This window comes from Brachycentrus maculatus, unplaced genomic scaffold (assembly GCF_059751285.1).
Source record: "Brachycentrus maculatus isolate JH-2025_06_01 unplaced genomic scaffold, ASM5975128v1 h1tg000345l, whole genome shotgun sequence".
NCBI lineage: Eukaryota > Metazoa > Arthropoda > Insecta > Trichoptera > Brachycentridae > Brachycentrus > Brachycentrus maculatus.
The window spans coordinates 850,885-863,485 of NW_028281094.1; the positions used below are offsets into that span (position 1 = coordinate 850,885).

The 12,601-nt window shown below is 28.8% G+C and overlaps 1 protein-coding gene across 1 annotated transcript; it reads right to left on the reverse strand.

Moving 5' to 3' along the window:
• Nucleotides 1–1,105: 1,105 nt before the first annotated feature.
• Nucleotides 1,106–12,399, reverse strand: LOC148303822 (putative defense protein 3). Its single transcript, XM_088269352.1, has 3 exons — nucleotides 12,192–12,399; nucleotides 9,752–9,965; nucleotides 1,106–1,644 (listed from the first exon to the last, which is right to left on the reverse strand). The coding sequence occupies exons 1-3, from the start codon at nucleotides 12,397–12,399 to the stop codon at nucleotides 1,551–1,553; spliced, it is 516 nt and encodes a 171-aa protein (XP_088125478.1). The 3' UTR covers nucleotides 1,106–1,550.
• Nucleotides 12,400–12,601: the final 202 nt, after the last annotated feature.

Genomic DNA, 12,601 nt, shown 5'->3' on the forward strand with positions numbered 1-12,601 from the left:
CCAACACTGATTGACAGAAGTAAAGCATAGAGTTGGCAAAAGAAGGACGAAAGAAGACTGAATGCATCAAAAATATTATTTCTCAGAAAAATATGCGGAAAAAAAAATAAAGAAAGAATTAAGTAGATTGTTTGCAAAGCCTGATTGAGTGGCGTTCTATTCTTACTGCCTACCCCTGCATGGAAGTCACCTGGTGTGATGGGTAGTTAATTTAAAAAAAAATATATTTGAAAGGCAGCAAAACGAAGATAATAAAAGTGGGAGGTGTTGAAGAAAATATTAAAGCTAGCACGCAAAAGATTGAGGAGATTGTAAAAGTTTTAGTGTATAGAAAAATACGAGTTTTTCTTTCATCCATGGTATTATGAAGACTTATTTAAAAAAAAAATAATGTTGGCAAAGCACCAAAGAAAAAATGATTTAAAATGTTTTAGATAAAATATAATATATGACTAGCAGTTACATGAAGAAGAAAAGTTATCTATATGATGAATAGTGAGGAGAAAATTATACAAAAGTGCATAATAGAAATAAGTTGTTAAAAATCATGCAATTTTATATTTTTTTAAACTATTTAAATACTTCATTTCAGAAGTCCTACCAGTAAAGATAAGCTAGAATATTTATTGCATTATATACTATTTAAAATGTTAAATAATTTAGATGAAAGTAGCGATATATATTCAAGAGGGAAGAAAAAAGATAAAACTTTAAGAAATATTAAGAGAGCAGTTAAAATGAAGATAGAAATGAAAGATAGAGACCAGCCATTTTATATCCGGTTTAACAAGAGATATACTAAAATTATTCATACATATATGAAGGTACTTGTGTATTATACTGTACATTAAAACGTGATTTCAAATCCAGACGCTGTGGTTTTCTTTTAAAGTACTTGTTTGCATATGTGTTCGTATTCTTTAGGTTGTATATGTATTTGTCTGCACATGTGTATTTATTTTCGATTTGTTAAAAATACAGTAGCGGTAGGGTATAGAGCAAAACGGATTTGACGATATATCGGGATCATCTTGAGTTGATCCCGATATTTTCTGAGATACGAAAGCCAGGTTTTATGTGTTCAGTATACCTATCATACAAAATAATATTGGAAAACCACAAGAATATCAATGTGTAAAGATAAAAGAGATAAATGAACATATTAAACTGATTTATATGAAGAATCTGTAATAATTTATATAAATACAGATGTTATTGGTTCAAAATCTTGAATCTCCTCTAAGTAATTCAATATTTGTGTAAAAATTTTACACAACGTCGCCAATGACAGGTGTGTCCAGTAAAAAATGTGCTATTTTGAAAAACATTTTTATACCGCAATGGCAGCTCCAACTGTTTGTGGTAATAGCAACCACAATATTGGCATTTATGCTCTATGCGTTGATGTAATCAGATAAACATAAAAAGTACAATATGATAAAATTATGCTTAAAATTAAGCTTACAAGTAAAAATGAATTTTATGAATATGTACAAGGGGAGGAAATGATATATTTTAAAGTATGATGATGATTTTAAAGTATGTGAAAATCATTTTTGAAGATATTGGATGGCGTTTGTTTGATGGGGAACTCCAGCAACCAGGTTAGACCAGAATGTTCCATAATCCTTCAGGACTGTTCCTCTGAAAAGAAAAAAACAATTATTAACTCTTTTGTTTTCATCTACACATGATTTTTTTCTATGAGAAATGTTCTTTTCAGTAAAACTAATATTTATTAGTTTAAATAATATTACGCGGCTTCAGATAGAATAGACCGCCACACCACTCTGTCTTTGTAAAAAAATCTTCCCCTTTTCCACATTCATGCAGCTCCTCATGCATGCCCGTCGATTATTCCGACTCCTGACTTGACCACTTCGAAGTATTTCTAGAAATGTCGAATGCGGCAAATACTCTATATAAATAACTATTCATAACACATTACTTATTATTGCAATGTTTTTTCATCATATGCTCGTAAATTAAATTAAAACCTTTTATAACAATGCTTTCGCAACACAGGATAGGATACATTTATCAGATTGAAGTTTTTATTGCTCGGAATTATATAAGTGTGGATATTGCGTAATTCTCAGTGTGTAAAAATCTTAAAAAGGAAACCTATGCTATTACCGTTGTGAAAGCGTCACTGCATGTGGAGCAAGGATTGCGTAAGATTTAAGAGGGCAGTCTTTCAACACGTGACATGACTGGGCATGAAAAATATCTTATTATTTAATTTAGTTTTTCAAAACATATTACATACATAAGTCATATATCGTATAATATTCCCAATGAGTAATTTCTATTTCTCATTTTGGGACATGGGATTAAGGTTAACAAAACTGAAACACAAATAATAAAGTAACAAAAAAGTTTTTTTTTTAAATAAGTAATACTAATGCTAATACATGGCAAAATATAAAAACAATAAACAGGTATAATAAAAAGGCATGAGAAGCATATTTAAAAGAAATAAATGAGAAAGTTATAAGGTTAGAAGAAAATTTAAAATAAACAAATGAGAAAATATAAAAAATCAAGCACTTGATGCCAGATTTAAACTTAAACGTATAGTATTTTGAGTATGTACAAATTTTACTTCAATGCTGGAATCATTCTACATGGGAGGGTTGTCAAAATATATTGAAAATGTCTCAAAAGGGATGTTAAAAGGATTTACGACCTGTCTTAATATCTCAAAAATTATTTTTTATAAGATTCACAAGATATCGTGCTTGAAAAGTCGCTTGTTAAATACGATTCTTATGAAAAAATACAGTCAATATCAACAAACAAACTTATTACAAAAAAATGAAATGTCGATAAGTATATTGAAAATAACTTCATTAATAAATTGTTTCGGCTGTCGTTTTTAAGTAATTTCAATGCAATTTTTTTTAAATTTCACTTGGTAATACCATTGTTTTTTAAAAATCTATCGGGCACGTATTTTAATTAACAATAGACAACAATCACAAACAAAATAACAATAACGTGGAATTCCTAAAAAATATTAATACGAATAGTCATAAATTGCGACATTTTGTAACAACAGAAACGCATAAAAATATAAATAGTATTAAACCTATGATAACCAATATGACAATAACTAAAGCCTCTCCTCTATTATTTATATTCTCACTGATAAAAAATAGCAGCTCCTACCTTCTCTACATTCTTCAACATCCCAAAGACACAACTCTAAAATTTATGCTTAGCTTCACATGCGGTATTTAAATATGATGCAGAATGCAAAGAAACACGTGTCAGAATAGATTTTAAGAAAAAGTACTTTTACCAAGTGAAATTGAATTTTAATATCATTTGAATATCAATGGAGTTTAATTAAAATACTACTTAAAAAATGAACAGTATTTATGTTGGTGATTTCCAATGCTACATTCAACATAACGAAGAAACATACTTTTACTTAGGTACAAGGAGCGTGGACTCACATCTTAATTTTATTTGCAATCACTCAAATATTTCCGTAACTAATATGGCCCGAAGGTAAAATGTGGTATTTAGTTCGGTATAAAATTTTCTCAATGAAAGTGTTATAAAAGTATGAGATAACTTTGATTAATCATATCATAAACGCAAAAAGAGAGGCAACAAAAGTTTACTGTAAATAAAATAAACAAAAAAGTTGTTTTGAGACTGTTTTAAAGATTTTGTGTAAACGTAGGTAATTACATATGAAATGATTATGATAAATAAGTATGCAAAATGTTTAATATTGGTTGTGTATGCTGAACTACAAAATTCATATCTATGTTTTTATTTAAATGGTCTATTAAGTAAGATAATTTTATTAAATCAAATAATTTATTTATTCTGTGTCACATGTTTTTTTTTTACGATAACGTATATTTAAAAAAATCGTAGTATGACATTATTTCTATGATTTTCAGAAATAGTTTTTCTAATTTCATGTAAACGAGTATTATTCCATTTTTTTGAATAGGTGATTTTATTTTTGTTTTTTTTTTAATTTTTTTTTATTTTTGATTAGTCGGTCACTTTGTGGTTATATATATATATCTATTTTTTGTTCAAATTTTACTTAGTAAATTCGATTACTTATTTAAATATTCTGCGATACGTGTTTCAATGCATCATTATTAAACCCGTATATGAAGCTATAGTCTAAACTTTAGTCTTGTGCCTAGCATAACTCGAAAATTTTGACCAAGTTTGACGTGCGGTGTTTGATAATGATGTTGAATGGATCGAAACACGTGTCAAAACATATATATTAATAACAGGGGGTATTTACCAAGAATATTTTAATGGAAAAAGTATTGTATAAGTACTTTTAATAATAAAGAACAGTCATTCCCTCTTTTTTTACTTAACTTGAAACTTTTGCACATCGAATAAAGTTTTATTGTATCTGCAAGGTGCAGAGACAAATTGTGTTCCTAGAAAAATATCGAAATACTGAATTATTCAAAGGGAATCTCTAGCGACTGAGCAAACAAAAGCAATGAAGATAAATACAAGCACGGAACGAGGAAACATTGAAAAAATATGTGCATTTTGGATCTCAGGAAATGGGAAAAACCTTTTTTCGCTCACTGCGGAATATTTCATGCTACAATGATTATCAAATTGCTGCCCTTAAATTAAATTGTGCTTAAAATATAAAGGGGTTGAATGAAAAATTAAATATCAAAAGAGTTTGTAGGTTTGTGTTTTTTTTTAACGTTTTGAGTGTGCCTAAATACTTGTTAACAAATCTAGATTGTCTCCGATCAGGACTTTTTACATCATGTTTTTGATATCTCAACATAGATGAAGAAGAATATGAAAGTCTAGGCATTTACAGGGCTAACGACCGTCAAAGGCTTGCTTAAGTGATCATTTTACACACGTGTAACATTCACCAATTCTACACAAGGTTGACAAACACCTTACTCAATATTTTGAAACTTATAGATATATTGATCAAACTCGTAATACATTATACGCGAGTCCACAATAGCCAACTGAGGTGGGATGAGGATAGCTTTTATTAAGCAGACAGTTTTTCCATTTATTAGTGGGTTCCGAATTCTGGATTATATTCACAAACTAAAGAAACGCTTGAAAACATGATTTTCAATTTATTTTAGCTTTGTAATTATTGAATGGCCACGGTTATAGTTTCGTCAGAAGAAGCGATTTTTTCAGTGTTGTTGTATGAAAAATATATGGTAAAAAATATGTTATTCACTTATTTTAAAAAGGAAAAACTAAGTGAACATTATTTTAACATGTTAAAATCAAACTTCTATCCACTTGGACCAAAAAGAAGATACGAAAAATAAATCGCATTCACCCAGGTAAATTGAAAATACTTGTACATTTTACAACTGGCGGGAATCAAACTCGCAACGCTAGTTTCACAGTCAAGCTTGTACCTAAATACAACAAGATGCCAGTCTAACCCAACCTAACCTAGCCATATTGCATGTTTCAATGAAAATATTCGAAATCGGCAAACGTATAAGTAGAGAAATCAGTTAGGAGTATAAGGATGAGAAATATATAATTGGGAAGATTAAGAAAAGGTCCGGATGGAAGGTCAAAAGCGAGTACATACGACTACGTATAATACGTGAATAAGGGTACATGCGTATAATTTAGCGAATGGTAATATCCGCTCATTCAAAAGATCTGTATGACCTTAGTCATAATGAATCTTTTTGGGTATCGTATTATCCTTTTAGCCTGGATAAGAAAAGTAACTCAAAGGGGAAAAGAGGGAGAGATGTCGTTTCACAAATTCTATCGACGACAGACAGTCAATGACCAAAATTAAAAGATCGACAAAATTAATCCAAAATCAGTGAGTCAATGAATCAGTGAGATAATGAAGAAGTTGGCCAATTGAATCAACCAACCAGTGACCCAATCAAAATATGATGTTTTGAGATTGGCTAACGTCCAAGTGACTCTTCGAAAACAAGCTTCGGCTTATGCAATACCACTTATCATGTTCCTACTTAGGCTGCAACTTTGTAAGTTTTAAAGTTTATTCCTATATGTGAGTGGGTTTGCTATCTATGTGTATTCAAAATTCCCATAATTTAATGAAATTCTTTAGTGAAAAATAGCAAATAAAATAGCAATAAAGCAAAAATATCTACTAGTGGTCAATGAAGGATCAGTAGGTCTGAACAGATCAGCGTTCGTGAGTGAGATTCACTCGAAATTTAGATCTTGTCACTCAATAATTGTGTCGTATCCAACCGTTCGCTTACCACTAATGTCTAGCTTGTATATTTCCAAATATGAGTGGGTTTACTATTTAAACTAAAAGATACTATAAGTGCACGTAATTCTTGAGTGAAAATTTCTAAGCAAGAATACTCGCAATCAGTAAAAGATTCGTTTATCAAATCAAATTAACAGCTCTAAACTGATCAACGTTCGTGAATGAGATTCACTCGAAATTGAGATCTGGTCACTCAATCAGAGTATCGGATCCAGCCGTTCGCTTTTCACTAACGTCCAGCATGTATATGAATATACATTGTCCTTTCGTACAATAGGAGACAATGAAATCCCCGAATTCTATTATAAAAGAAAATTCATTATTTGAAACATAAATGAAAAAGAACCCTTCAGATTTAATACTATTAAATATGGCTTCTTGGGGAAAAAGATATCCGTTACTCAAATATAATTGAAGTTTTTTCGATATTTTCTTACTTATCTTTTTTTTCTATCCAGACCCAAATTTAAGTTAACAGAATATTACATTAGGTAAATACATGTATTATATACATATATTTATATATACATATGAAATAGTTTACATTTGTATTAAGCTGGTTAATTATACATAAAAAATTTGCATTTATTAATATATGACCCTATTTGAATAATACTATTTTCGAGAACTTCAGATGTTATTAAAACTATTCGCATTTACATTGATAAAATCAAAAATGGTCTTATAAAAGTATTGTATTTGTATATTTTACTGAAATCAATAAATAAATTAGCAGGTAGGCACAACGGACATAACAAATTTCTAAAGAAAAACAATATATTTTTAATAAAAGTTTTACTTGGTAAATAACACTATTTCAGTCAATACTGCTTTTTCAATAGTGGTATTAACCAAGTAAAAATTAAATTAGAAATATATAAATATTACCACAAAGTTACTGCTGAATCAATTAATGAAAAACCAATCTGTAATTATCTAGCATTATTTATTAGAAATAATATATTTGTTACATAGTTTTCATTATAGTATGTCATTATTTATGCCTTGATAAATAATTAGTGTGACATTGTGCCTTGTAAAAATTAGCGTGTGAATAGCTCGTCATTATGCACTATCGTGCACACGTAACAAGCAAAATAAATATTACGATAATAGGTGAAATAATTATTTTAATAACGTCATAAACTGCATTTGCAGTGGTGGATCTGTCAGACATAAATTAAGGCCCTTTAACACGAACGGCCCAGGAAATAACAAATAATACATAACTAAGCAGATAATAATGAAAAATTAAAAAAAAATAATCCGTGAAAGAAAAAGTAATCGTTTGAAAAAAACTTTTTAGGAATTAAATATGAGAATCAAAATATTATACGTAGGCAGGAGTACATTATTATGTTCTTTCAACTTATTTTGAAAATATACTATATTTGTGTTTTAAATTAACACTACTAGTTTGAGGAGAGTAGTCATCTCATGGGCAGGGGTTTAAACCTGATTTTTTTGTATTTTAAAAGCAACTTTGTAGTGTGGTAATATAATACTGTTATTATCACTCATCGTTTAATTTGTGCAATACCACTTAAAAATTCGTACCATTCCCTCATCAGGTCAATAGTTGACCTGATAAGAGAATGGTCATTCTTAAAGCGGTAGTCGTAAAGTAAATTGTGCTATTACACAAAGCGGGCGATGAATGACAAGGAGAGTGTTATAATACAAATTGTGCAACATATAAAATAAAAAACTTATACTTTACTCTTTGTTAAATGTGTTTTTTTTTGTTATTGTTTGTGTACTTACCTTATGTTATAAAACATGTAAGATGAGCATTAATGATATGTTATTGCTAATACAGTTATAAGATGTCTATACTTGAACTGATAAGGGAATAGTTATTCTAAAACCGGTAGTCGTGAAGTAGAAGTTTATAAGTGGTATTACACAAATTGAGCTATGATTGATAAGGAGAGTGCTATAATACAGATTTTGTAAGTGTAATTAATTCGACAGTAACTTTGTGGTAAAACCTATCCATTTTTGTGGTATAAAACACACTTGTTTTATACCACTTGAATTATATTTATTTTATTATAACGACTAGTTTCGGAAGCTACGCTTCCATCTTTAGGTCTAAATATAAATCCAAGAATAAATAATTATCTGTTCTTTAAATAAGGAAGGGGTAGGTAAGTTACATTTCACAATTTGATCATGTCTTACCACAAATTGAATGCCGAAACAATAAATCGATTTTTGTAATATAACACTCTCCCTATCATATTATGTAATATATTCTCTGTTATATTTTTTTCCTTGTTATTGTTTGTGTACCTAATGTAATAAAAAATGTAAGATGGGTATTAAAGATATGTTTATAACTTATGATAATTTTAATGGCGATGTTATAAATATATGTCAAGGTCCATCACTTTGTTACACATCGAGTGATTGAACCCAATGGAAGCTGCGCGAATGGACCTTTCACTTTTTGCAGTAAACAGATTTAACTTACTCAGTTGACCAACTTGAAAATCTGGTTGGGTATTTGTAACGCGGTTGTTTGTGTCACGCTGAGAATTGGATCAATTAGTCTTAAATTAATTATTATCTCTCGTTTGAGTAACACATTTTATTATTATGTAATGTAAACCTGTTACAGCGACAAAAGAAAGAATTATAAATCTAGATTTTTTATCGATTCCCATATTATGCTATGTAATATTATGTTACTTTAATCGATTCCCATATTATGTTATGTACTTTCATGTTACTTTTAAATTTATAAGTATTTCACAGTCATTCAGATGTTAACAGAGTACTTCTGGACTATATGCAATGCGTTGATTGTAATTTTTGCTTGCGTTTTGGGTACCTTTACGTGGGTAATCCTCAGAGCGCTATATCATAATTATTCATTAATGAATTCATGAAGTACATTTAACACAGGGCATAATATCCTTGAAATACATATCGTTACTTTTGAACATTTTCTACCTTAAATCGTTGTCATGAAAAATATAAACTGTGTTTTTTTGGTTTGTTTTTTTAAAAAAAAATCTAATTCAAAAATTTATTTCTTTTATACCATGTATGGGCTTAATATAATGCTTATTCATAATTCTATGGTTTTATTTTTCCAAAATAATAAGCAATTAAATCAATGATTTTTACCAGTTTGAATGTATATCCATATATTTTTTATGTTTACGGTGCACCGTAAAAAATACATATTTAAAAAAAATCCAAAAAATAAGTTATAAACATTAACTCTTGATAGTTTATCCATTACTTCATTTTGCCTTTCCTTCACATTTTTATTTGCCCTCTTACCTACGCCGACAATGAATAAAAACTACTCTACATCCATATTTATTCATCTTAGTTAAAATTTTACTTGGTGTTTCGATGCATTCACTCTTGGGACCATCGACCCTTCATTGTATGTGAAGCTGTTATAATAGTCGTGCACTAGATAAATTTTATACTTTTCACTAGTTTTGTTGACTTAACCCTACTTACGTAAAGTACACTCTTCCCGGGGGTACGTTGTCGGGAGCAGCCCACAGGAAGGTCGCCATCTGCTTTTCCCTGGGATCCGCGTGGGTGATGGACGCGCACTCGGGGTGGATGGTCGTGTTAGGGGTAGGAACCCACTCCCCTACCCAGTTGCCAGAAGCTACGTCACGTGCCTGGATGAAGAAACCCTTGAACGTAGCCAAACCCTGGATCGCCACTGAAAAACATTCAAACCAATGTGACTATTTATTATGCAGATAAGATTACTTAAATATGAGCTATCATCTTCAATTCAGACTAATATTAGGATAGATTTACATAATGATCGCTTTCAGGAGAGTATATTAGCAAAATAAATAAATTATTATACATAACTAGTTGAGAGCCGATAAACTGAGCTTTTGCTTTTTCATTTGACCAATTTTCAATTCACAGTCGTTGTTGTGACTCAGTCTGGTCAAATGAAAATTAAAGAAAATGGAGAGCGCATATTTTAAGATGTTCAATTACCTAATGCCTGTGTAGCATGTGTTTGTTAAAATATAATTTTAAAATGTATTGAAAACAATACAATAGAAAACATTGAAAATACTAAGGAAAAGCAACTGTCAAGAACCATGCAGTCCATCATGAGGATTTTAACCAAACGAATGTTAACATTTAATTTTAATGTATGTTAATTTGTTTGTTTTCGCACAATTATTTTCTTTTCAGAATATTGCCATTAAATACTCAAAATTGTGAAAGAAAAAAGAGTAAAATGCAGATGTTCTGATATACCTAGATCCTGCGCCATACCGTTAAAATAGTAATACAATTATAAACATATTATACATGAAAGAAAATGAAAAAAATCTTTCGTTTGTTTTAAATGCATACGATTTATTCTGTACTTATTTATATATTAAAAAAAAATCGTTGCATTTATATTTCCTACAAATTGAAAAAATTAACTTAGCCATTTAAGATTTTGTGTCATTGTGTCATGAAAAATATATCTGCAAATATACTGACACTGATATACATACAAATCACAGAGTCATAAATCTTGTTTTTATTTTCATTGCTTGATAATTCATTAAACAATTAGACCAGCTTTAAGCTACGCTCAATAAACAACCAATTTGAATAAATTTTCCAAAACAAAAAATTTTAGAAGGGTGGCAAGTTAATGAATTAAAAGTAAACTTTGCTTTGTCATACTAAAACATGATATTTAATTTCTTTATATGGAATTTTAACACAGATTAAAATATAAATAATATTCACTTTACACAACATTTGCTTTTTATTTCGATAAATGTTTATTGTTAATAATATGAATATGTATTCAAACTTTCCTGATAATAATGAATAATTGAACTACAAAAAGTATTACGAAATGATAAAGTTCATTATATCACAGTTTTTTTTATAATGTGATGAAAATACGTAACTATATAGTATGTTAAAGCTTTAACTTTAAATTCAATTTGGTAAAAAACCAACAAACATTTTTTTTCTGTAACTTCAACTTTTTAACATTGCAAATAAATAACCGATTTAAAAATCTCATTGATATGAATGTCCAGAAGTAATGTTATATTTATCTACATTACGTTTTTAACATATTTTTCCATTGTAATGCATTCTAAGACTATGTTTATTATGATAATATTATTAGTTATTTATTGAACTCATTTTTTTAATGATTTCTTATCAACCGATATTTTTATATTTTTACAGCTTGGTGCTTTAAAAAATATAAATATATATATTTTTTAATATTTTATTATTACGAGCTGCGGTGCTATAAGGGATTAATATAAGATAGTAGATTTGGTCGTTTAATTTTTCTACTTTCAGATTGGTATAATACACACACAGTGTGTCCAAATACTAGTTCATAAATCTATGTTTTCCAGGTAAGTAGTAATTTTTATATTTTGACATATGTTGATATGATATACATGATAAAAAATATAGAAGTCTGGGCATTTACAGAACTAATGTAGGGTAGAATGGTGGATGTTATACTTGTGTAAATTATTCACTTAACCAGCCTATGACAGGTCATAAGCCCTGTAAATACTCAGACTTCCATATTCTTCTTCATCTACGTTGAGATGTCAAAATGTAAAAATAATACTATATAATATAATAATAAAGTTAAAAATAATATTTTTATAGTTATTTTATGTATATTTTATTTATATATATTTTAGTTAAAATATTTATTTATATATATATTTTTTATAACATTTATATAAAACATTTATTTATATATATTTTAGTTAAAAATAATATAATAATATTTTTCAAACTTTATATATGGTACGTTTAAATAATATAAAAAAACACAAGGTTATAATATGAAATCGATATTCTTATTAACATCTTTTACATAAATCCATTAAAGTTATATTAATTATTCTGCACACAAAAAATATGGAGTATGTTTTACCTGTAATTTTCGAGCCGGGTCCATAATGGGAATCGGAAGCTATAACTTGATAAGGGATGGTTTCAGGAGGCTGCGGTTTTGCTTGCCCGTGGTAGGGTTGGTTAGGCTTTGGTTTCACACACGCATCTACTGGAGCTCCATCGGGGAATCCGAAAGCTTGCAGTCCGATAGACGAGATCACAAATAATGTAGCCCAATAATGAGACATAATGGTTGCAAAAGCTACTTTAGATAAATTAATATTTAAAAAAATGATTATTAAAATCACTTGTACATATTAAATTAATAAAAATACAGTTAATTTAATATTTTTAAAGCAGGAATTTATTTTGTTGATTTTAATTTAAAAAATTGTTTACTTTTGAATAAAATTAAAAAAAAAAACTTTAAAGGCGGGATGGGAAAGTTTT